Below are 27,492 nucleotides of genomic sequence, written 5' to 3' on the forward strand. Positions count from 1 at the left end.
AAAAAAGGGGAAAAAATGTTGTGTTGGCAAAAAGAATAACGCATTCTTTAATTCTCACTGTACATTACACACTTAATTATTATATAGAAATAGGCTTTCTTTCTTTTAAACATAGTTTATCACAACTCAGTTTGTGTTTTCTTTCATTTATTGTTCATAATTGAAGTGAATTTATATAAATTATCCATGAACAATAAAACATGGAAGTCAAATAACAAAATTCACGAAAAGGCAAGTGGATTTCTGGAGTCCTGTATATGACAATATTTAGAGTTAAGAGAAAAAAAAAAAAAAAAACTAAAAAAAGAAAGATCATGTTATATGCCAATCTGAACCTTTGAATTTGGTCAAAGAAAACATCATCAAGCAATCATCTAACTCCTGCAGCTGTTTCTTTTGTATTATTGTTAATCGGAGTATTAATATACTGATATATTTTAGTATATTTTTATATAACTATTTGTATTGAATAAATGTATTCATTAGAGTAAGTACATAGTTTTTTCATTTAAATTCTGAAACCTTACTGGCATGATTATCACATAAATCACAATATATGAAACCAAAATACTGGTATAAACGTACAATTTCACCAATTGTCTCATATACTAGACGGCATCGTTCCTTAATAAAGAAAATACCTACCTGCTGTGATTTCTATACTTATGTTATATAAAGCAAAAGTAATGTGTAAGGAGCTGTCACTGGTAAATATAAAATTCATCTTATATGGTGAGTATAGCACAAAATAAACATTTACAAAGGAAATTTTGAGGGATCATCTTATACACTCAGTCACCTTGTACACTGGCATATGTGGCAATTGATTATGCTGCATATGAAGCAAGAGAGAAATCAATCCAAAATTCCATGATTTCAATAAATGGACCAAGCCAATTTCATTCAAATTAATTTTATTATGTGGATCTTAGAACAGGTCTAGAACAAAACAGTTGATCAAAGATTAAAGACTTGATGTGGTAGTTGTACAAAAAATTAGGAGAGTAAACAGATGGTACCAGTGAGAACCATATTAAAAATTAAGATATATGGGAACCTGACATTATTAAGAATTGTAATAAGCAGAGCTAATCTAAAATTATCTGATTCCTTAAACAGAATGGTTGATTATCAAAACAAATGTTTTAAGCAAAAATGGCAGGAAAAAGACCAAGATGCAGTTGGATGCTTTAGAATAGAAAAGTAAAAGCTGATCGGATTGATGAGATGATAAATAATAGACCAGGCTTAATAAATAATTGTTAATAGGAAACAATTACATTTGAATCCTCATAATATCTTATTTATTCTTTTGTGCACATGCACTAGTATAAGATGATGAAAAAATATATTGGACTCTTATAAATTCTATAAAAGATTATCATGTGATTATATTATATTTATTTTGTGATTACAAAATAGGCATAATAATCATTACTTGTAAAGTTATACAAAACTTAGGACTATTGATGAATATTATTTATTGGGTCTCATTTTTTCTGGTTTCTCTCATTTGATAAATAGGTGTTTAAATGATTAAATAAAAATTTATATCATACTGTGCAATGTTCGCTTAGTTTACGTTCCCTTCCTTTTTTGAAGGTTCTCTATTTGTTTTTCTTGTTTTCAGGAGAAACAGCTAATTCATAAACTGTTTAAAGTACTAGTTCCACGTTTCAAAAATTATTATGGATATACAGATCTCTATATGGTTCCTCCAAGAGTAGAATGGTGTACAGTACCAAGAAAAGATGTCTATAAGAGTCGTGCTGTTTTAGAGTTAAGGGGTAAGTGCTGTAATGTTATTTTTACTTTCTTTTTTCCCATGAAATTTTATTTTAATGATTAATCTAGCATTCCACTTAAAAAAATTTTGTGCACATAATCTTTTATATTACATTTCTTTCATAAAATATAAATCCATATTTTATGAAATACCATGATTTCAATCCAAAATACCATGATTTCAATAAGTGGACCAAGCCAATTTCGTTCAAATTAATTTTATTATGCGAATCCCAGAAGTATCAAGTTACTTCTGGGATATTCAGAAGTAACTTGATAATGACATTCACCTCTGTGTCTTCAAATTTCTTCAAAACCTCTGACATGTTTTCTTATATATATCCTAAAAGAAAAAAGAACAAATTATTACAATTTGATGAAACATGGAGGTTAAAGGGTTTTAAGATATGTTTTTTCTTATAGTTATATCAGTTGCTTTAATATTATTTTTGTTTTTAGGTGTTTATCAAAACTTTTCAGCTGCCCCCCCATTGTACATACATAGCAAGAGAATAAAATACAGACTAAAGAAACCAATAAATCATGTGTGCCAGACTAAGCTGGTCTGTCTACCTTTAACAAAATTTTTGATTAAATGAAGTACAATATACAACCCCCCCCCCACACACACACAACAATTGTTTGTTGAACCCACTGCTTTTTGAGTAATGAGTTGTTGCTTCTGCACTGTTCCATTCATATAGCCAGTGGTGTAGCTAGAGCTTTTTCTGCCCCTCTCAATACACACCAAAAATACTACAAAAGTCAAACTGATGTATAGGGAAATAAATTAAATTCTATGTTTATTTTTGAGGTAAAACTTTAATTTCAACATTCTAAAATGTTATTTTTCTTGCTTTTCTGTTAGCAAAATCGACGATGACATTGTTGAAGTCTATTTCATAGTAATATAGGTAATTCTTAATCATTTTATTTAGAAAAACTCCTCTCACAATTAGCAACACTTACATCAATTGTGAGGAAAAATTCGCTGTAGTATTACAATAGTTGGAACTGAGTTCTCAAGACTGTATTTTAGAATTAACTGCAAAAGTTCAAAAATGTTCAAAGTGCTGCCCGAGGCAGACCATCCTCCTCCACACCCCTCTAGCTACACCTCTGCATATAGCAAAGCTGTAAATAAACCTAGGAAAAGAGTGACTATTTTCAAATCTCCACAGGAATGCCAAGAATTTATAATTTTGGTAACTTCAGGTCTTTTGCATATATATATATATATATATATATATATATATATACAGGGTGTTCGGGATAAATTTGACATATTTATAATTAATTATATTTTTCCGTAAGTTACATGTATTAACACACACTTCTCTTCATTTAAAAGTTTGGACCCTTCTTCATTCATATACAAGATGTCAGAAAGGATGGATAGCTGGAACCCACCTGAATCATGGAAGAGAATAACTTGTATCATGATGATTCGTGCCCGCCATCAAAATAAGGATATTACAACTGCTGCCCAATGCTCCTGAATACAGTAAAAACAATCGGGCATGAACTAGAGACTTGCAATGGTGACTACGAGGATGTAGCAAGAAGAAAGATCCCTAGCAGACGATATGATTGCGTTCGTACAGCAGAATTCCTCGCAAATCTGCAGGAACAGGTGTTGAAGAACCCTGGCATTGGAATTCGGACTTTGTTCGTGGAGTTGCTAACTGTAGTCAAGCCCTGGATAACAAGGGTAGCCAATGGTAGGCCGTATGTATGGCAGCAGGATTCGGCCCCATGCCACACCTCTGGGAAAAGTCAAAAATGGTTGTCTGAAAATTTCTACGACTTCACCAGTCCAAATGTTTGGCCTCCAAACTCCCCAGACCTTAACCCCATGGATTATTTTGTATGGGGCGCAGTTGAAAAAGACACCAATCGCACTTCCAGTAATACAAAAGCCCAGTTAATGGATAAAATTAAAACAGTTTTTGCGGCCCTTCCCAGGGAGACTGTAGCATCAGCTTGTTCGAGGTTCCGAAGCAGAATTGAAGCTGTGATCGATGCTAATGGTGGTTATTTTGAGTAAATCTTGTTGATAGTATTGTAATTAACTCTGCCTGTAATGTTTTTTTGTCAATTCATTAAATTTAATAGATACAAAGAAGATTTTCTTTTTCCTTACGAAACTGTCAAATTTATCCCGAACACCCTGTATATATATATATATATATATATAAAATGAGGTTCCATCTTGTGGACATGTTCATAGTTCATCAGTCTCTCAGTTAAAAAAAATTTTTTTTTTCTTCTTGTAACTGTTAATTTATTAAGATGTTGATGTTCCTTGAACAGCTATTGATAGATTTGGGTAATTATACCATATATTTAGAATACAGTAATGCATAGCATATTTGTTAAACAGTAATAAACAATTTAATAAATAGTTTTCAGACTCTCTTCATAACACAGAACAGCAAATGGCATTTCATGAAAACTCATGAAATACTATGACAGTCCTCCAGAAGTCTTAATTCCATGCATTCCATGTGATTGGTTAGTCAACCAATAGTATGCTAGTACTGTTGATGTTAATGAGTTCAGAAAGGAGAAACTTATTCACTTTTGATTTGAAAATTTGTGTATTCCTTGGATAACATATAAGAGGGGAGACTGTTTCATGATACAGCAGTTGAAGAAATGAAGGAGGAGGAATTGAAAGTTGTTCTGTGAGTTTGAACTGTGAAGGAATGGGTGTTGAGTGGCACTATATGCATTTCAGCGAATTTAATAGAGTGGAGGAATTATAGATGCTAGTTCATATGAACAATTGCCATGGAAATATTTGAGTCAAATATATTGTATTGAGTTGTTGTATTGAGTCAAGTATTTTAAGGAGATCTTGGGATACCACTTCAAATGTTAGACCGATACTCTTGCTTTGGCAAAGACCAGAATGCTTGGCTGCCATTTGAACACAATACAAGCTTTCTGCTTTTGGTTGTTTTGAAATCAGTTTTGAATGTGCATATATTTTTCTTGTAACTGTTAATTTATTAAGATGTTGATGTTCCAAACTAGCAGCGTTCTTGGAGCATAAAAAGCCCTTATAACTGACCATAAGGTATTAACAGTATGAATGTGGACTGAGAATTCACTGTTCACTGTGAATTTCTATTTCACCTTGATATTCTCACCTTCCATTGCCAATTTCTACATAGAGAGTTTTGAAATACATGCCCTTGACACAGCTTCTCTAAAGATATATTAATCATATGTTCTCTTTTTGGCCTCATGGCCTAGGCACATTAAACATATTCCAGTACCACCTCAACAGTTAGCACCCTAGAATCAGATTTAATTTGCCATAGAAAAGAAAATAACAATGAGTTTGGCCTTTCTAGACAATTTAATAACACATTTTCCTAATGACAAACTTTCTTTTATAGAAAACATGCACGCATATGCATGGCAAATATATTCAGAAGCAATTTAACACTGTTGTCTTGGTATTACATTACTTGAAAGGCACTAACTTTGCATTGCCTTTTATTGGTGGTTTTGATTAAAGTTTTCACTTTGTTGATACCTCATTTGACTTATTGGTTTAAAATGGCTACCATGTTTTCCTTTTGATGCCGATTGTTTATTGATAAAAAATATATAAATTTCAAGCACTATAGTGTTAAAACTTAAAAACAGCACAACTCCTAATCAGAATAAGTAGTAAAAAGTAATATGAATAAAATAAGTAATACAGACAGGATTTGTATGTATGAGAGATAAGAATAAAAATCTGTTAATTCTTGAACACTGTTGTAGTCTTAGAGGAAGGATTTTTATGTTTCTCTTATCCACCAAAGGGTTTTTGTGAACATAAATACATTCATACAATGGGTGGTGCCAAGAATTTTTTTTTTCCTGTTTTTATTAATTTTAAGTATATAGGGTGTCCCAAAAGTCACCATACATAAGGAAATTGGGAAATTGTAGCTAAATGTACCTTTATTTACAAAATATTTAAAATTTGACAGTGGCATTCTTTTAGGGTATCTGAAAGTATAAAAAATATTAAAAAAAATAAATATTAAAAATATAAAATACAATATGAGTTTGTTAATTTTTCCTATGTATGGTGACTTTTGGGACACCCTGTAGTTTGTATTTGTTTTTTACGTTGTCTGGATACTCTGCTCTATAAACCAAATAAGCAGGGTAGTGATCTCACGTGAGGTGATGACATTCATCTTCTACCTAAAGACAATCACAAGCATCCATGCCCATGTGGGATCCAATAGCCTGTTGACTAGAGATTGAATAAGCTAACCACCTGGCCAACTAGGCTAGTAGGTGGAACAGGAGTAGATGGAATAAGAAAAAAAAAAGGGGGGGGGGAATTGCTTCAGTAGGTTTTGAAGTGGGGCAATGAATGGATTTTCTGCAACAATAGCTGCTTATCTGAGAAGAAAGTGGATCAGTAATGATACCAGGTCAACCTATGAGAATACCTATAGAATAGGCATAAGGCAGGAACAGAATTTCTAAGAAAGTGAGTGGGGTGAAAGTTGTTTGTAATAATGGCTGAAGTGACTGTAGTTATGTGGTCTAGCTAGGAATAGGAGTAGCAGAAACCATATTGCTCGTTATTAATTAGCTGGTAGATCTCTAGTTTAAGAGGTTGCTATTGATTGATCTTTTCCATTGTTTTTGAGGGAACACTGGAGCGATAGTTTGATGGCAGACTTTTAATATTATTTTGGAAGGGTCTTGAATTATAGGTTTTTTTTCATGCTTTGGAGTGAATACTGGATGAGTTAAGATGATATAGAATCGATATTAGTTCTAGAGTACAAGAACTAATGCCAAAGAAGTCTTTGGTTGATGTTATGAAGGGCAAGCGTGTGTGTGGGGGGGGGGGGGGGGGCATGGAAGAGCAGAAGTTGTGGCCGGCCCTAGCAAGAGATCAGAATTTCCAACTACTATTCAGTCGACCATTTTTGCATTTGGCTCTTTCAAAATCAGATTTGAAATGTCGGTGGTCAGAGTTTTGGTCTTCATCAATTGTTATAAGTCTTTTTTTGCTGTGGACTTTTTTGGTAGACTTGTTGATGAACAAACCAAGGTGTGGATAGCTGTTGGAGATTTTGAATTTGATATGGGATGAAGGTCTTCATTCCAGTTAAAATCATTTCTATTATTTGATCAGAGCAGAAACAGTAAATTACTGAAGATAACATAGAAGTTGCGGAGATTATCCATTTGCCACTATTGTGTGGCAAATGGATAATCTCTGTAATTTCTATATCTCTATAATTTCTATACCATTTCAGAAGCACATAAGAGTGCTTCTGAAATGGTATAGAAATTAATATATATCCTTTACTAAACTGATGTTTAACTAAGCACTTGTCAAAGCCTTGAACACTATCATCAGAACCATTTTAGTTACACTGAACATACAGTAAAAATCTACCATTAATTAAAAGTCTGCATGAATTATAAAATGCAACTAATCAGAAATTAATAATATTCAATATTAATAATATTATTAGTAAGATGAAGTGTACCAATGACACTAATCAGTCATATCACCTGAACTATTTCTAATGAAGAACTATTCCTGTTGGTTGCAGGGATAATTGACTAATATGAGTTGTATATGGGAGTGCATGTCCTGAAAAGGGAAGGTGACAAATGGAGGAACTACAGAGTTCTGTCCTAGGATCACTGTTGTTTAATTTCTATATCAATGATATGGTTCAGGTTGTGAGACGAGATATTCAATTATTTTCTAACAATGCTAAATTAGGAAGAGCAATGTCTACAAGTTCTGACATGATGTCATATGAAAATTTGAATTAGTTGGTGCTTTGGACTGAAGAATGGGGATATCACTGTAGTATTGCTAAGTGTAAAGTCATGCCATTTTGACCAAAGAAGATGAGGTTTACCATATTGGAGGAACTTTGATCTTGGAAGAGGAGGAGGAGGAGGCGGCAAGGGATCTCGGGATCTTGGTGGATAGGGAACCAAAGTTCAGCTGGATACATAGCAAAAGTTGTAAATGATAACCAGAAAATTACTATCATGCGAAAGAACTTTGGCAAGTATGAATAAGGAGGTGATAGTTCCACTGTATAACGCACTAATCAGGTTACCTGGTTATATGGACAATAAGGAAATATTATAGAGAGAATGCAGAAGCAAATACTCTAAAAATGTTTCAGGTCTTCTCTGGAATGTTGAATATGAGGACAGGTTAAAGCAATATGGTCTGCAGAGCTTGGTGGATATGATTGAGATATAAGTTGGTGAGAGGAACCTGTCAAATTCCTCTGCAGAAGAACTTGCAAAGGAATTATTGCATGAAATAATAGGTAATGGGGAGAATGAGAGCTCATACTTGGAAACTACAAAGATCACATCAGTAAGGAAGTGAAGAAAAGGAGATTTTTTGCATGGGATGTGGTGAATGAGTACAATACATTACTAGAGTAGTTGGAGGCTCTAACGCTAAAACAAGATAGGATAGTTACTGTGGTCTGTGAGTGTTTAACCTCCTGCAAATGAGCCTTTGGACTTCATTGGAGGCTTGGAAATTAATAGCATTCATTTAAATTTAATTTAACTAAATTTAAATTTAGTTTGAATAGTAGTAGAATTCATCTCACACATCACTAATGTACTATAGGTTTTATATTAAATATTTAAAAAGTAAATAAATAAAATAAAAATGTAATGGTATACGAATTGTGTTAAAATAAAAAAAAGACAGAACTTTTTAAACAACATGCCAACTGACACAGGGAGTGCACTTCTGCAGCTACTGAGTGCACCTAGCAACAGGTTTTGACAACAAACTGCCATTTGCCCTGTTCTGCTATGAGCATTAGTCGTTGAGTTACATCCATTAAAGTGAGCACGTGCACAAGCTGTTTGTTGGATTAGTGACAAAGTAACAATGAAAGAAATTGAAGAACAACGTGTGTGTGTGTGTGTGTGTGTGTGTGTGTGTGTGTGTGTGTGTGTGTGTGTGTGTGTGTGTGTGTGTGAAATTTTGCTGCAGACTTGGTAAAAATTGAGACGTGGGTTTATGGCTATGATGTTGAAACCAAGATGCACTCATCACAGCAGGTAGGGAAAGTGGGGTGGAGGTCTCCTTGACCAAAAAAAAAGCATGGATGAGTTGTTCAGAGATCAAGGTTGATGTTGGTTGTATTTTTTTTATTGGAAAGGCATTATCCATTGTGAATTTGTACCATGTGGTCAGATGGTAAACAAAGAGTTGTACTAGGAAGTTTTAGTGCATTTGAGGGATGCTGTGTGCAGGGGAGGCCTGAATTGTGGGAAAACCAGACTTGGATATTGCATCACAACAATGTGCCTGCTCACACATCGTTCCTCATCTGCAGTTATATGGCAAGACATCCGTTGTACCTCATCCATCCTATTCTCCAGACATAGCCGCCAGCAGACTTTTTTCCTGTTTCCCAAACTTAAAATCACTTTGAAAGGACGTTGTTTCCAAACTATAGAGGAGATTAAGGAAAATGTGATAAGAGAACTGCACACCATCACAGAAAGCGCCTTCTAGAAAGCCTTCCAACAATGGAAGAAATATTGGGAACAGTGTATCACCAGTAGATCAGACTATTTCGAAGGGGACAATGCTTAAAATGTTGTAAAATGAGCAATAAATCTTTATAGAAAAAGTTCAGTCTTTTTTTGAATACATGCCTTGTATTTTTTCTTAATTAACTATCTGCTATATTTATCTTAATTCTTTAAGGTGCAGCATACGACTTTCATCAAAAGTTTCTTAAGCAAATTTAATCTTTTTTCATTAGGTAATCCATTTCCAGCTATGCCAGGCAAAACACCACCCAATGAGAAATTTCTTACCAATGTTCTTTTGCAGGCAGCAAAGAAAGACAGAAGTGTCCAGTGACATTTTATTTAAAATTATAACTGGTAATTGCTGCAGATATTTGGTATCACCAGTAATGAAAAAAAAAAAATTAGGAAATGGATGAACTAGTCTGTTCAGTATAGGTAACAACTGTGTATATAAGAAATGTAATATACAGAATACTGTTGTGAGAAGTGACTGAAGAAATCATTGAATTTAAAAATAACTGTCAAGTTCTAATAAAATAATTTTTCATTTTTATGGAATCAGGTTTTTGTTCCTCCTTTCAGCAGTAAGAATGGAAAATGTCCTTGTTTAAACTAGTCCTAAAATGTCAAATCATTAATTCCTAATTAATATATAAATGGAATTATATGTTACTGAATTGCATATTAAAAATTTAATAATGCAGCAGATAATCACTTTAGCTACTGATCCATTGTCCTAACAGTCACCTTATTATACACTCCAATAGCAGATATCCTTTTGAATGTTCAATAAACAGAAATGAACATATAAGATATGTGAATACATCAGCTTATCATTATTTTCTGCAACATTTTGCACTGCTTGGGCACTTCTGCCTGAATCAATCACCTACATCTTGGTCTTGCTCTGTGTCTCTTTCCTACCATCTTGGCATCAAACACCTGTTTTGCTAATTTTTCCTCACCCATTCTATTTAAGTGGCCATACCACCGTAGATTAGCTCTGCTTACACACTCTTGAATGCTAATAGTATCAAGTTTTTTCCTAATATCTTCATTTTTGATATGATTCTGTCATTGATGTCATCGGTTCACTCCTCTAATTTTTCTCAGAATCCTGATATATGTGGTCTCTAGTCTTTGATCAAGGGGTTCTTAAGGGTCAAAGCTGTATAACTGAGAGGAGACCTCCACATAGCCTTTAAAGAAATGCGGACAACCAACCAGGGCTTCTGACCCAATGTCCAATCCTCACCTTCTCGTGGTGCACCCTGTTGGGTATCTACCTGGATACTGAATGAACGATGATGGGCTGGCAATTTGGGATTTAGCCAACCAAATTGTATTCTTATTGGTTAAACCAAAATAAAAAATGATGGTACAACATGACAAAATTTCATGCCTTGTGGGGCATCACACGGTTAAACAAGGCCCCAGTTGTTTTCACCAGGGAAAACAGCGAAAAGTCAGTTACTGGAACAAATCTGGAAAAAAAACCCAACTCAACATCACCAGAGTTAAAGATCGGTACTATCCATATAAGAAGCCTGAATGGAAAAGAAATGAAGCTAGCTGAGGAATTAGATAAGTACCAGATCGACATAATAGAGGTGACTGAAACAAAAAAGACAAAAATGGGTTAGATCTTTCCGAGCAATAAATACAAAATGTTATATTCAGACAATGACAATCAAGGAAAAGGAGGAGTAGCCATAATATTCAACACAAAATACGAGGCTAATCTTTAATGGCAGTCGGTCTCAAATAGAGTAATGTGGGCAAATATGAGAATGGGAAACTGGACAATGAGACTTGTTTGTGCCTATGGTCCCACAAAAGGTTCTACTAAGGTAGAAGTGGAGGAATTTTTTGAGGCTTTAGAAAAAGCAACCGACACAATGAAAAAGGAAAAGTTGGTCCTTGTTGAGGATCTAAATAGCAGAGTAGAAAATGATTGTCAGACATACAAAAATATTTTGGGAAAATTTGGAGAAAAGAGCAAAGCTAATAATAATGGCAAATACCTGTTGGATTTCTGCTCAGGACATGGACTGGTTATTACTAATACCATGTTCCAACATAAAAATGTGCACAAATTCACATGGAGAGAAGAGGCAAGGAATAAGAAAAGTCTCATCGACTATGTTATTGTTGATAGTGATGTTTTCTCCCTGGTGCATGACACCAGTATGTACAGAGGATTTGAAATTGGTAGTGATCACTATTTAGTTTTGAGCAGGATAAAATTGAATTTCATATTGAAAAGAAAGCGAATAAAAGTTGAGCAGCTCTCAGATGTGAACTGTAGACAAATACACAAAGATTATTGAAGAAAAAATGAAAGAGTTTGAGAACAGGAATCAAATCTTGGAGATTCAGTGGCAAGCCTTGAAGAAAACCCTGATTGATTCAGCCAGAGAGGCATGTGCTGGTTTTCTGCAAGGATAGAAAAATCAGGACTAGATAGTGGACACAGGAAGTTAAGGAGGCAGTGAAGGAAAAGAAGAAAGCATATCAAAAGTTCCTGGCAAATAAGTCAGCTTTTGCTCTTAGTGAATACAGAGACAAATGTAAGAAGGCAAAACATTGTGTAAAACTAGCTAAACAAAAGTCATGGGAGGACTTTGGCAAGAACATAGAAAAAAAATATCAAGAAGGTAGTAAGATATTCTGGAGGTTGTTGAAGAAGCTTAGAAATGGAAGAAAGAGTGCTGTAAAAAGAGTTAGAGATGATAAACCTGAGAAAAAAAGATATCCTTGAAGTATGGAGTAATTACTTCGAAAAATTGCTAAATGAAACAAGCAGTAATGACAGCACAGTGGTTAAAAACACTGACCAGGCATGCAGGCAGGAATACATATCCATACTTGAAGTAGAAAAAGCCATCAAAGGCTTGAAATGTGAAAAGCAGCAGGAATAGATGATATTCAGCCAGAAATGCTGAAGTATGGTGGTATAAAAGTCTTGCACCACCATACTTCAGCATTTCTGAACTATGCACTGCATAGTTCAGAAACATGATTGGAGATGTTAATGTCAGCTCTTTGCTTTATGCGGACGATTTTATACTTCTGAAGAAATCTGCTACAAGATTCTCTAACTAAATTGAATAACTGTTGTAATAGGTATGGTATGATGGTCAGCAATAAAAAGACAGTGAAAATAGGCAGAATCATTGAAAATGTCAACTGTGTTTGAATGGAGAACATGTGGAACAAGTAAAGCATTTCAGCTACTTAGGCTCGATTTTTAGTGAAGATGGTAAATTAAATAAAGTAATAGACAACAGAATCAACCAAGCTGGTATGGTAGGAAGTCAATTGAATAAATTCATATGGAATAAGAGAGAAATCAGTCGGAACACTAAATTAGCTGTATACAAGACGATGTTCAAACCAGTTTTAACTTATGGATCTGAGAGCTGGGTCAGAAGTAAAACACTTGACCAAAGACTAGAGACTGCAGATATGAGAGTCCTGAGAAAGATTAATGGCGTGAACAGATGGCATCAATGGCAATATCATATTAGAAACGAGGATATTAGGAAAGAACTTGACATTGTCAGCATCCAGGAATGCGTTAGCAGAGCTAATCTCAGATGGTATGGTCACTTAAATAGAATGGGAGAGGAAAGATTAGCAAAACAAGTGTTCTCTGCCAGGTTGGCAGGAAAACGACCCAGAGGAAGACCAAGATATAGGTGGATTGATATGGTACAGTGTGCCTTAGACGATAGAAATATAAGATCTGATAATGATAATATTGGAGTCTTGACAAATAATAGACTGATTTGGAGGAAAATTGTAGATAGGAAGTTAGTAATGATGTAAATTTTTCATGTAGTACTATCATATCCTGTACACCACTTGAGGGTACATGTCAGGAATTTGATGATGATAATGATGAGTCTTTGATCAAGTGCTTTATTTCTAATCCAACTCTCAGATCCATAATATTAAAACTGATTTGAACACTGTTTTTATATACTACTAGTTTGGTGTTTTGGCTAATTTCTCTCTTATTCCACATAAATTTATTCTGCTGGCTACTCACCGTACCAGCTTTGTTTATACTGTTGTCTATTTCCAGATTTAACCTGCCATCTTTACTAAAAACTGTGCCTTAATAGCTGAAGTATTTTACTTGTTCTTCAGCTATTCGGAATACATCTGAAGTTTTCTATGTTCCAGCTTATTTTCATAGTTTTAGTCTTTTCCTTTGCTGATTTTCATGTCAAATTTGTTATAGTTATTATTCAATTTAGTTAGAGAGTCCTCGCGACACTAGATATGTTTAGGAGTACATCACCTGCATAAAGCAAAGAGCTGTTTAACATGTCCAATTCTAATATGAGGCCTAATATTACTTTCAATCGAATTATTTCGGTTTTGTGACCATGTTTTTATTAAAAAAGACTGTTTTTTAAAAACTAAACAAGTACTAAAAAACAAACCCAATGAATTTCGTTAATCGTCAGACTAACATCTTCAAGGGTTAAGATAACTAACAGTTTAAAACACAAACTATAAGAAATTACGAAAAAAAACAAGTTCATTTGTTGGAATTATGAACATCAAAAAAATTCATTAAAAAACCGATTAACAGATCTATACAATCATTAATGCATGTTAGCTTGAAACAATGCTATTTGATGCCGCATTCTGTAGTTCATGCTCACTCTTTTGAGGTCTGAACTGGGTAAATTTTTGATAAACGCTGACCAAACTTGATTTAAAATCAAACCTTGATTTTTGTTGCCTTTCGTAAGAATTTTGATCATATTTGCTGCCTCTTTGAATTTTCTTGTGAAACAGGTTTTATCAATGTAGGACATGTTTGTTCTTTCCCAGAGTACATCATGACCAGTAGAAGTTGTGTGAAATGCCAAACCAGACTTATGTTCTCTCTTTTTTTGTATGTCCTTTTGATGTTCGCTCATGCAGATTTCTCCCGATCTCCCTGTCTGGCCTACATAGCAGATTCCACAGGAACAGTGAATACTGTAAACTCCTAGTTTTTTCATTGGGTGATGTGGAGGTTTCGGAGGATGAAGAGATTTTGATATCTTTTCAAGTGGTAGGAAAGTCACTTTTATGTTGTACTTGTAGAGAAGTTTGGCTAATTTATCTGTGACATTCTTGATATAAGGAAGGGTGACTGCATTCTTGAAGTCTTGTCTGCATGAACGAACATCAAAAGGACGTACAAAAAAAAAGAGAGAACATAAGTCTGGTTTGGCATTTCACACAACTTCTACTGGTCATGATGTACTCTGGGACAGAACGAACATGTCCTACATTGATAAAAACTGTTTCACAAGAAAATTCAAAGAGGCAGCAAATATGATAAAAATTCCTATGCAATGCAACAAAATCAAGGTTTGATTTTAAATCAAGTTTGGTCAGCATTTATCAGAAATTTACCCAGTTCAGACCTCGGACAGAGTGAGTGAACCACAGAACGTGACATCATATAGCACTGGTTCCAGCTAACACGTATTAACGGTTGTATGGATCTGTTATTCGGTTTTTTAACGAACTTTTTTGATGTTCATAATACCATCAAATGAACTTGGTTTTTTTTTTGTAATTTCTTATAGTTTGTGCTTTAAACTGTTGGTTATCTTTACCCCTGAAGATGTTAGTCTGATGACTAATGAAACTTGTCAGGTTTGTTTTTTAGTACTTGTTTAGTTTTTAAAAAACAGTCTTTTTTTAATAAAAATGTGGTCACAAAACCGAAATAATTCGATTGAACTACTTAACCACAGAAACCTCCGCATGATTACTAATATCACTTTCTTTCATAATATAATCCATTAGATGACGAATAAGAGTGTAGCTAATGTGCATCCTTGTCTTACCCCTGATTTTACATCAAATCATTAAATATATGTATTAAATATATACTATGTATCACTCTGTATAATGTTCCATTAACCCTATATAATTGTAGTGTTTTGAAAAGCTTTTCTTTAGGCACCCTTGTTGTATTCCTTTTCCAGATCTGCAAAAAATTTTAAAGGAGGTAGAGGAGATGAGAGATCTGGGAGTTCTTGTGAACAAGGACCTGAAATTCAGGGGCCACATTGCACAAGTTGTGAAGATGTCATGTTGGATAATGGTAATGATGTTGAGAACCCTGACATGCAGAAATAAAGAAGTTATGATGCCATTGTATAAGGTCTTGCTCAGGCTTTATATAAATTAATGTACACAGATTCAGTCACCAGGTTTTCATGGTGACAAGAATATGTTAGAAAGGGTCCTGAGAAGATTCACAAAGATGGTCAGTGGTCTTTGGAATGTGGAGTTCATCATGTTGGAGGTTTAATGGAATATTTTCAGCACTGGGAAAGAATTAAGACTAATTTTAATGCTTCCAATATTTCAATATTAAATTTCAATTCCAATATTAAATATTTTAAATTTCTGCATGTCAGGGTTCTCAACATCACTACCATTATCTGACATCTTCAGAGATTGCAAATAACTTTTGTAACAACACATTCAAATACTATATAATACTAAGTGAAATACGTGGGTGACTCTTAAGTTTTATCTAGGTGGTGCAACCTCTATGGGTGTTCCTAGGCGGCCTAGGATGTAACTTGAGATCTCTGAAAATTGTTTCCTAAATTTTGGGAAGCTTTATGCAACGATGTTTATTTAAATTCAGTTGATTTCAGAGTGCCACTGCAGATTCTAAAAACAGTCATTGTTTTTTGAATTTACTATGGTGGAGCATGGTGGTTTTCTCCAGGAGATCCTGTGGGTTGTATCCAACACACGGAATGTGGAGTATGAGGACAGGTTAAGAGAATGTAAATTGCAAAGCCTTGTGAGTAGGAGAATGGTGGGGGATATGAATGAGACATATAAACTAGTCGGGTTTTTATCAGGTTGACATGGAAGAGATTTTTTATAGAATGGGAACTGGAGGTAGAACAAGAGGCTATTTCTCTAAACTTTACGGAGAGTGTGAGCAGAGGAGTGAGGAACAGGTTCTTTGCATGGAGAGAAGTTGGTGAGTGGAATGCATTGCCTGAGTGTTGTGAATGTAGACACAAGGCACAGTTGGATGAGCATTGTGTGCGATAGTGTGTACCTCCCAAGATGAGTCTCTGACTCCATGGAGGTCAGATAATAATAATAATAATATCCTTGTCATTTTCTCAACTTCTTTTCCACAATCTTTCTCAACCTCTTTTTTTTTAAGTATGCTTGCATAAATCTTACCTGTAATACTTAGTAGAGAAATTCCTCTATAATTCTCACATTCGGCTTTACTCCTGATTTTAGATGGGCACTATAAGAGCTCTACTCCAATCATTGGGAAATCGACCTTCTGTTCAGGCACTCTGAATTATGGAATGTAGTCACTTCAAAACTTTTTTGCCTAAATACTTAAGAATTTCTTTTTGAATATCATCTACTTCAGCTGCCCCCTTTTCACATTTCAAATTTTTGGCATCTTTTTCTACCCGAGTATTGATATGTATCCCTCTTTGTATTCCTATTGAAAATTTTCTAGTATGGTTCTGTCTCTGTTTGGTTTGTGTAATAGTCTTTCAAAATAACTACTCCAGATATCTAGGGTATTCTTACCTTCAGTTTTTCATGTCACCTTTATCATCTTTGATTCCTTTTACAGTACTCTTTCCTCCATTTCTAAGCTTCTTCAATAGTCTCCAGAACATTTTGCCACCTTCTTGATATTTATTTTCCATACTCTTACCAAAGTCTCCCCATGACTTTTGTTTAGCTACTTTTACACATAGCTTAGCTCTCTTACATTTTTCTCTCTATTCTTTTAGGGCATCTTCCAAATTATTTGCTAGGAACTTTGCTAGTTTGCAGACAACTTCACCACATACCTTCCTTACTGAATCAATCAATACGACCACCGCCACCACCATACCAACTACAGGACCTTGACCTGTAGTTGGTATGGTGGTGGCGATGGTTATGGAGGAAACAGAAGATCACGGTCCCGTCTCACCACGAAGACGTTATTCTCATAGTCCTCGTCATAGTATCAGCAGAACTCCTCCTCATGTTAGAAGATGACGATACAATGTGAAATGGGCCTCCTCTAATGGATCCAGTTTTCTCACACAAGACACAACTACTCTCTACTTAAACCTCAGATACAGCTACATTTATGTTGTGAGAACATGCAGCCTTGTCATACTTGTTGCAGCAGGATGATAATTGTCCCTGGCTTGATTATGAAAAGTTACTTTTGCTTTATTTTTTTTAAAAAAAAAGAAAAGACTTAGAAAGAGGTTGTGCCTTTTATGTAATGAACTTTTATATGTTAAGATTTTCATCATTTGTTTCTGGAAATTGTGATTGCACTTTTCACTTACCAGTTTAATGTAGCCATAAGCATAAATAAATAAATAAAATCCTTCAATGTCTTCTTCAGAGTTTGCCACTGAGATCAAGGGTTTGAATGTTGTTTTCAAACTGCTTCAGATTTTCTTCAGTAATGTTTGTACAGGTGAGTTTACAATTTACCTGTAAAGGCTGCTCAACTTTAATTCTTTTTAAAACTTTCTTACATAGTGTTCTTTCAATGTGATGTTGATGTCCATTTTTATTCTGCTTAGTACTAATAATGGTAATTTCCAGTTTTGAATCCTCTGTACACTCTTGTATCTTGAACCAGCATTATATCACTATCAACATTGACATAGTCAATGAGGCTTTTCTTATTTCTTGTGTCTTCTCTCCATGTGAATTTGTGTACATCTTTATGTTGAAACATGGTGTTAGTAATGGCTGGTCCATGTCTTGAGCCGAAGTCCAGTAAATACTTACTAAGCTTTGCCATTTTCTCCAAGTTTTAATGTTCCTATATGCCTGGTGGGATTCATTTCCTTCTCTGCTGTTCAGATCTCTAACGAGGACCATTTTTTCCATTTTCTTTATGTCAGCTGCCTGCTCTAATGACTCAAAAAAATTCCTCCACTTCTTCCTTAGAACCTTCTGTTGGATCATAGGCATAAATAAGTTTCATTGTCCATTTCACCATTTTGAAGTTTGCCCACATAATGCTACTTGAAACTTCCTTTCAATCAAGAAGTTTTTCATGTTTGCTATTGAATGCTTCATTACACCTTGCTTTCCTTGATTGTTATTGCTCGAATATAATACCGTACTTATTATTTAGTAACATCTCACCTGTTTTTGTCTTTTTTGTCTCAGTAATACCAATTATGTCCACATGGTACTTTTCCAATTCTTCTGCAAGTTCAATTTCCTTCCATTAATATGCCATATATTAATGGTTCCTATCTTCATTTCTTCTGATGTTAGGTTTATTCTTCTTCTAAATGTTGAGTGGGAGCTTTTTCCAGTAGCTTACTTTTCACTGTTCACTCTGTCCCCTAACAAAAACAGTGGGGAGGGGGGCTTGTTTAACCGGGCAATGCCCTAGCCAGCATAAAATCTAATTGTGTGTACCATCATATGCATTTGTGGTTTAGCCAATTAAAAGTACAATTTGGTTGGCTAAGTCCCAAATTGCCAGCTCATAGTAGATACCTACTAACGGGGTACACCACGTGAAGGTGAGGAATGGCCATTAGGTCAGAAATCCCAGTCAGTTTTTCTGCATTTCTGTATACACGATGTTTCCATTCGTATTTTATCAGCCAGAATGGTGGGGAGGGATCGTAAACCTCTCTCGATATGATACACGATATCAAGTTTGTTCACTGACCTCGGAGCAATGGCGTAGTTCAAACCTTTCTTTAGCAGTGAGAGTTCACCTTCGGTGAGTTCTCACTGCTAAAGAAATTCGATTGGTTGCTCCATACGGAGCAACCAATCGCCGGCAAACAATGTTAGGAGCCACCAACCACCATCGGATCAGTGTGCAGTTATCAACCTATCAAACCACGTTCTCACCGAAGGTGAACTCTCACTGCTAAAGAAAGGTTTGAACTACGCCATTGCTCCGAGGTCAGTGAACAAACTTGATATCGTGTATCATATCGAGAGAGGTTTACGATCCCTCCCCACCATTCTGGCTGATAAAATACGAATGGAAACATCGTGTATACTAAATTCTAACAAAAAACTAAACACCAACATAAACAAAACTGAAAATCTAGCCCTTAAATCCTTAAAAAATAACCAGGATATTATAATAACGAAAGCCGATAAAGGCAATTCCACCGTCCTGTTAGACCGTACGACATACATAGAAAAAATGAACCATTTAATATCGGACCATAACACCTACCAAAAGGTTAACTACAACCCCACAAAACGTAACAAAAAGAAAACAACTGAATTAATCAAATCCGTCCACACATGGCCCGAAGAAACGACAAAAAAATTAATACCTCAGTATGCCCGTGCGCCCAGAATTTATGGCCTGCCAAAAATACACAAATCTGGCACACCACTTCGCCCAATCGTTGAAGGAATTGACAGCCCAAATTATCACTTAGCAAAAAAAATTAGCTGCCACACTCAAGGAATTGGTAGGTCAGTCCCCTTCCTATATAAAAAATACACAACATTTCATCAGTAAAATCAAAAACATTACACTCACCGACCAAGATTTATTAGTCAGCTTTGACATAGCTTCCCTTTTTACCAATGTCCCAATCAATGACACGATCTTGCTCCTACAGAACATATTTCCACATGACATCACGGCCCTTTTTGCCCACGTACTCCGCTCCGGATATTTCGTATGGCAAAACAATTTTTACCTTCAAAAAGAAGGTACAGCCATGGGCTCACCACTTTCTCCCCCAATAGCTAACTTTTATATGGAAGACTTTGAGCAACGGGCTCTAGAGACAGCATGTCTAAAGCCCAAAATCTGGCTCAGATACGTCGACGATATTTTCGCTATTTGGCCCCACGGCCACGAAGCTCTAAATACATTCCTTAGCCACCTAAACAAACAACACAAACGTATCCAATTCACCATTGAAATAAACGGCTCTCTTCCTTTCCTAGACACACTTGTCACACGTCTTCCCTCCGGCTGTCTCTCCTTCTCAGTTTACCACAAACCTACACACACAGGCCAATACATACACAAAAATTCTTACCACCACCCAACACAAAAATTAGGTGTCATAAGCACCCTTAAACACAGAGCCCTAACTATCTGTTCAAATGAACAGGCTCTAAACCAAGAATACAAAATCATCAACCAAACAGTTATCAAAAATGGTTACAATAAAAAAACTATTCACAAGATCCTCCATAAAGACACCAGTAAGAACAAAAAAGATTTCAAGAATGCTATTGCCATTCCATATGTTAGAGGCATTTCTGAAAAAATAGACAGAACACTTCGCAAATACAACATTAAAACCACCTTTAAACCCCCAAATAAGCTAAGACACCTACTCAGTACCTCTAAAGATCCTCTTCCACACCTAGCACACCCAGGGGTATACAAAATACACTGCACATGTAACATACCATACATAGGGGAAACAGGGCGAACTATCCCAATCAGACAAGACGAACACAAACGACACATTAAATACCTCCACTTCGGTAAAACAGGCCTTTCTGACCATGCACTCCAAACATACCATAGAATTGACTGGAAAAATACCAAGTCCCTACACCGCACCAAAACCTGGTTTGAGAGAAAATTTAAAGAGTCTTGTGAAATGCTCAAAGACAACCCAAATCTCAACAAAAATGATGGCCTCACCATTTCAAGAATGTGGAGGACCGATCTACAACCTGTATAACATCCTAAACTAGCATTAGAAAAATTCCCACTACAAGAAGACAACCTGGTGACTTGGTGAAGTGTTTAGAACATTCAATAGCAACTGAAAGAAATCATTTTGTAACTATCCAGAATATTAATACATGAGGACTCTAACAGTTTATTGTAGTTGCATTTATCTATTTATAATATGTATATATATATTTTTTTTTTTTTTTTTAATTTTTTTTTTTATTGTTATTTTTATTTTTATTTTATTTATTTAACTTTTTTTTTTTTTTTTTTTTTATTCATTTGTTTTTCTTTTCTATCACTAGAGGTCAGGCTAGAAAAAAGATTTATTAACTGCGTAGATTTAGTTTACTAGTATAGAAAGCATGAGCATGTAGCTTGGTTCTGCATACAATTGTATTCTTCCGATGATGACCTCAATATAGAGGTCGAAACGTCAAGTTTATTTTATTTGTAATCAATAAAATAATCTGTTTAACACGTGTGTTTTTGAGTCCCTAAATCTACAAATATGAGTGCTGATCACCGTGTAACCCTAAAAGAAAGAAATATCTACCAAGATGCTAATATTGTTACATTTTATGTTTTGATATTCTAAGGCTCTTCCAACTGCACCAATCCAAATACATCTTGATCTTCCTCTGGATCTTTTTCTTGCCATCTTGACATCAAACACATGCTTTGCTAATCTTTCCTCTCCCATTCTGTTTAAGTGACCATACTAGCTGACATTGGCTCTGCTTACACATTCCTGAATGCTGGCAATATCACTTTCTATTATTCACTCACCTATTTGTGATTTCTATTATTTGATCAACTGTTTTACTTCTAATCCAGCTGTCAGATTCATTAGTTAAAACTGGCAGGAATGCTCTTTAATATGGCTAATTTTGTTTGAATGACTTCTCTCTTATTCCATATTTGACTCACTACCATACTTGACTCACTACCATACCTCTCCTTTCTCACCTGTCCATTAGGACCAGTTGGGTCACCTAATGAGGGGTTTATGATGAATTAAAGCAGCCGACTCGTCACTCCTCTGCTGCATCCCCTTAAGGGCAAGTATTTATAGCTGTAGATCCATATGTGTTCATGGGGGTGATTACAGAGAATAGGGATATAGTTGAAGTATTCTGTGAGCCATTTATCACTGTATTTCATCCTCTTGAAAGCATAATGAGAAGCTAGAGCATAAAAGACATGGCAGAGGAATGACTGATGGTGAATGAGCAGGAGGTATATGAGGAGTTAAGTAAACTTGATGTTAATAAGGCAGTAGGACTTGAATATATATTGCTCCCTGACTTGAAGAAATGCTCTAGGGAATTAATAGCACCTTTGGGATTTAAACATGTGTAGCACACCTGTTTAACATGAATCATGCAATAGGGTGAATCCCATAGAGATCAAAGGCAGTGAAAATTGTTTCACTTCACAAGTGGTGGGGGGGGATAAAACAGGCTACAAATTATAGGCCAATTTATGTGTCTGGAGTTTTTGTTAAGCTGTTAGAGAAGTTGGTGAGAACTAGCATTCAGAAATGGGTTGATAATAGCAGTATTCTTTATCAAAATCAACATGGATGACAGGGAACCATAACTTATTACAAAGATGACAAATTCTCTGGATAAAGGAGATGCATATGCAGTAGTTTACTTGGATTTTTCAAAAGCCTTTTGATAAACTTTTGGTAGTGAGTGGCACAGTTAGTTTAATGTTGCAACATCTTGAAATTTGGTAGGCAATGTTGTCATGCACTATATATTTAATTGGAGTAATTTTGAAGGAGGTGGAAGTGATGAATCTGAGTGATGGTGGACACAGACTTGAACTTTAGAGGTCACATTGTTAAGATTGTAAGAACATCACAATGGATTAGGGCAGTAATGAGTAGGAAATTGACATGCAGAAGCAAAGAGGTTATGGTTCTCTTCTATAAGGCTTTGATCAGGCCACATATGGCTGTATACAGATTTGGTCATCTGGTTTTCAGGAGGATGAGAATGCATTGGCAAGAGTCCAAAGAAGTTTTACTAAGTTTGTGTGTTTGTGTTAGGATATATTAGAAAACAGTAATTAAGGAGAATGCTATATTTTGTTGGTATATTAGAATTACTAAATGGTGTCAATATGTGAACCAATATTAAAGTGCTATATGAGAATGGCAAATATAAGGTAGAGAAAGAACAGGTGTGGATAGCTTTCATTACTGGAAAAGGAATTATTAATAATTTACATTTGTGATGTTATATGTGTGTCCTGTAAACATAATTAATATAATTATGATAATATAGAATGGAATAAAGCAATAGCATCTGGGAACAAAGAGAATGAATTTCGAAAGGCATACATATAACCTTACATGTTATGTAACAAAGGGTTAGAGAGGGTCATTGATCTTGGATTTGATTATCTCATAAGACCATGATATTGTAAATGGGGTGGCAAATCTTCCTTCAGTTGGTGAAAGTGACCATGAAGTAATTAATTGGATGATGCACAGCCTTATAAGGACTTCTGTGAGAAAGGGATATATGTGGAACTATGAGGCTGGTGATTATGACAAGCTAAAGACATTGCTTTCTGCTATATTATGGAATGAGGAATTGGATGGAAAGGAATGCTGCTTTGGGCCTGCACAGGCTATCTGGCAGAGGTAGTCTTGAATGCATATCAAATGTCAGAAATAAGAAAGGTGTGAAATCAATGAATAGCTGAAGCCCATAGTTTGGATGAAGGCATTATAAGGGCAGTGCAAGATAAATAGTAATCTATAATAAATTTAGTTTAATCCTTTATCATGTAAGTGTAAGCAAACAAAGTTTGCACCTGAAATATCTTCAGGATACTTCAGGTGTGCTTTGCATTATGGGAGATACTAAAACAAGGAGTGATGAGAGCTTGGTCCACTTTTACCACGAGTTGCCTCAGTCCTGAAGATACTTCAGGTGCAAACTTTGTTTGCTTACACTTGGATAAGGGATTCAACTAAATTTATTATAGTGAAAAAAACTTCCAACATCTTTCTCTAAATCCAGAGTAATTTAATAATAAGGTGAGACACATTTTGGCAACTCATATAGGTAAATATGACTTTTCCATTGCTTCCACCTTGGTATCACCTCTGGGTCTGGCTCCCACTGACGAGACTTCAATAAAGGTCGAAACCGGTCTGGGTAGTGGCCCTTCCCTTAATGCATAGCATTATACATGTCTGTAAGGAGATGTGCTTTGCATTATGAGAGATACTAAGACGAGGAGTGATGAGAGCTTGGTCCACCTTTACCGCGAGTTGCCTCAAGATACTTCAGACGTAAACTTTGTTTGCTTACACTTGGATAAAGGATTAAACCAAATTTATCATAGTCTAACCGAGCGGAAAAAACTTCCAACATGAATAGTAATCAGTTGCATGAGGAAAACAAAGAGCAGGCGAGAATGGTGTGTCACTTGGTAAGGGTAGCAAAAGTACACTATATGAACAGTACACTGCTTGGAAAGAAATCAGTGGACACCATAGTGTCTGTTGACTTCTTTTGCTGCAATGACTGCAGCAATCCTATGGAGCATACTTTTCACAGGCATATGATAATTATCAATAGTAATTTTGGACCTTTTTTCCTGTATGCACATAATGAGATCATCATGGACTGTTGTGGGGTGGATGTCCCTATCTCACTCGACGCCCTCAATCATCGTGTAGATGTTCAATAGGGTTGAGATTATGGCTTTGTGGAGGCCAGTCAAGTATGGTGACATTCATTTCACAAACCATACAGTTATAGCAGCAGTCTTTAAGACAGTGTGCAAAGATAGTGTTTCGTTCCTCAGAAATCCCACTAAGTAGGAAGCATTGCATCATCCAGAAGTTCAGATACCTCTCGAAGCTCAATGTTTATGCCACCACAAACAGGTTTGAGTCCACACCAGGAAAAAAATAGAACCATACCATCACACCGCCACCTCCGAATTTCATAGTTGGGATTATGCACTCTGGTCAGAGACTTTCACTGGGCATTCATCACACCTGTCCATCTGCTTAGCAGAGGGTATAGCGTGATTGGTCGCTCCATAACAGCTTTCTGTGCTTCCTCATCCCACTGCTTATGCTCTTTCCATTAGTAGTAGTAATAGTTTGAGGAGAGATTGAAAGTATGAGGAGTGCAAAGTTCAGTAAACAAGAGAAAGAGGATATGATACATGTATAGATGTAATATTCTTAAAGGGTGTTTTACGATATGTGTTGTTAAACATTTTCATTATGTTAAAGGCGGGTACAGGAGAAGAGAGATATCCATGTAAATTAAGTTTATCTGTGGTTAAGAAAAAGGAAAAGCTTTGATTTACTCACTTAGAACTTTGAGTGTTTGCCTCTTAAAGTGAGAGTGTACTTGTACCTATTGTAAATGAATTTGAGAAGGTATGACAGTTGGTGTGGGTGATGTATCGCCTCGACTAATGAGCCCTTCACTCCCTAACCATGTCTAATAATAAGAATGTAGTTTAGAAATAGCAATTCAAAATCAGAACGTGACTAAATTCTGGGATGATTAATACATCCTACATGTATGCAGTTCAAATTAGTTCATTACATACGAGTTTTAGTATTTATCTTTAAGGAATTCTGAAAAGGATAATATTGTATAAATTTTTATTTTTTTCGAAGAATTCTGTTTCTCCGAGAAGCTCCATTTTTCAAAAGACCAAGCGTCTCAACATAATGAAGATGGGGATAATCCACATACTCTGATCTTTGGATGTCTGTTGTTTGTCGTTTCTGTTGAAATAGAAAATAATGGAGCAAATGGAATCTCACAACTCCGGGATGTTCTAGGAAAAGAATTTTATCTTGAATGGAAATAATGATAGCAAACATGTTATGAACATTACCGTCAACAGGGTGTAGCATAGAGGCAGCCTGCATCATGGTGCTGCTTAATAAGGATGCTGTTCAGCCATATTGCAGTAGGCACTGTCGCTACGCTAACAATTCCTGTTAGTGTGGAAAGCAGTTTTTCCAAGCTTAAACTGATTAAAAATTTGCGAACAGCAATAACCCAAGAAAAATTGGTTGGTCTAGGAACTATATCGATAGAAGCGGACATAGCTTATAATTTAAATTTAGAAGAGCTTTTATAAACAGTTTGATTGTACAATATCCACATATTGCAAACATTTAATTAATTGTATTATGTAATCGTTTTGTATTAATGTTTCTCTTGTAATAAAAACAAAATGGCAATTGGAGATTTTCTTATATTTTTGCCTTATAATCCATCAGTGGCGATATTTAATTGTTTGCCTCAGGGCAGCATCTAATCTGGCGATGGCCCTGGTTGTGAACATAGCATAAAAGTCGCTATCTCCCCCTCTGAACATATCTCAAGTCTCCTTTGACGTCAAACTCTCCTAATTCATTACTGAAAAACTTGGAATATACAAGTTCACGTGGAATTTGCTGAGGGACAAAGTAAATACGCCGGAGACATTGCATATCAAAGCACTTCAAGGACAGAGAGGGGGAAATATACAAATAAGGACTAGATAAACCAGAGTAGCCCATTTCCAAACAGAAATGGGCTACTCTGGTTAAATTTCTTACATCAGTATCTTTCAAAATTTCATCGGAATTGGAGTCATCAGAAGCATTCAAAATTCATCATTCAAATGTTAAAAAAATCATCACTAAGACAAGAAACTATATCGGTTTTTGTCACTTTCATCAAAAGCAGATCTCAGATGCTGAATTGCTTCCGCTCAGCATTGTTAGTCTTTTTCAAATAATCTGTAGTTGTTTCCGCAAATTTGCATTATTATCTCATTTATTATTTTTGATTTTTTTTATTTCGCTTTCGAGATGAAACGTATATAATGTACACGACATTAGTAGAGGTTTAAACCTAATCTAATGGCTCGACAATCTCAATGTTAAATTTATACAGAATTAAGTGATTAACAAAGCAAACAAAAGTAATTCATTATGAGTTAATTATATAGAATGTGTGTATGTATGCAAGGGCGCACGTGTGTGTGTGTTTATTTTTCAACATGACCTCCCTTAATAAAAGTTTCGTATCACAGAAATAACGCGCGCAAGCATGCAATTTATCTGTAGTGACACTGCTCAACAAGCAGTATCAGATTCACTTACGTGCAGTGACAAGTGCAAACGAATATTGGCGAGTCTATCTGGAACTGACCGAACGTGATAATTCCGACATGCATTAGATCGCAGTGCATTTGTTTCATAATCTAAAGCGTTAATCGAACAATTCCAATTATTAACTATTCAACCAATGTTGAAACATAAGCTATAACCTTTAATATGTATTGCATTTATATAATGTAAGCATTGTTATTATTTATAAACAAAATTTAATTTTTTTCGTTTTTTT

The 27,492-nt window shown here is 35.3% G+C and overlaps 1 protein-coding gene across 2 annotated transcripts in view; it reads left to right on the forward strand.

Annotated features, from left to right (window-relative positions):
* Window positions 1-9,918, forward strand: part of mRpL17 (mitochondrial ribosomal protein L17) — a 29,135-nt gene extending 19,217 nt beyond the window's left edge. For both annotated transcript variants that reach the window (XM_090407374.1, XM_090407373.1), the window contains exons 3-4: window positions 1,631-1,787; window positions 9,591-9,918. In XM_090407374.1, the coding sequence (XP_090263500.1) occupies window positions 1,631-1,787; window positions 9,591-9,691 (258 nt within the window). In that variant the 3' untranslated portion in view covers window positions 9,692-9,918. The remainder of the gene's footprint in view (window positions 1-1,630; window positions 1,788-9,590) is intronic.
* Window positions 9,919-27,492: the final 17,574 nt, after the last annotated feature.

Source organism: Typopeltis vanoorti, chromosome 17, assembly GCF_054136105.1.
Source record: "Typopeltis vanoorti isolate ZY-2024b chromosome 17, IOZ_Tvanoo_1.0, whole genome shotgun sequence".
NCBI classification, from domain to species: Eukaryota; Metazoa; Arthropoda; class Arachnida; order Uropygi; family Thelyphonidae; genus Typopeltis; species Typopeltis vanoorti.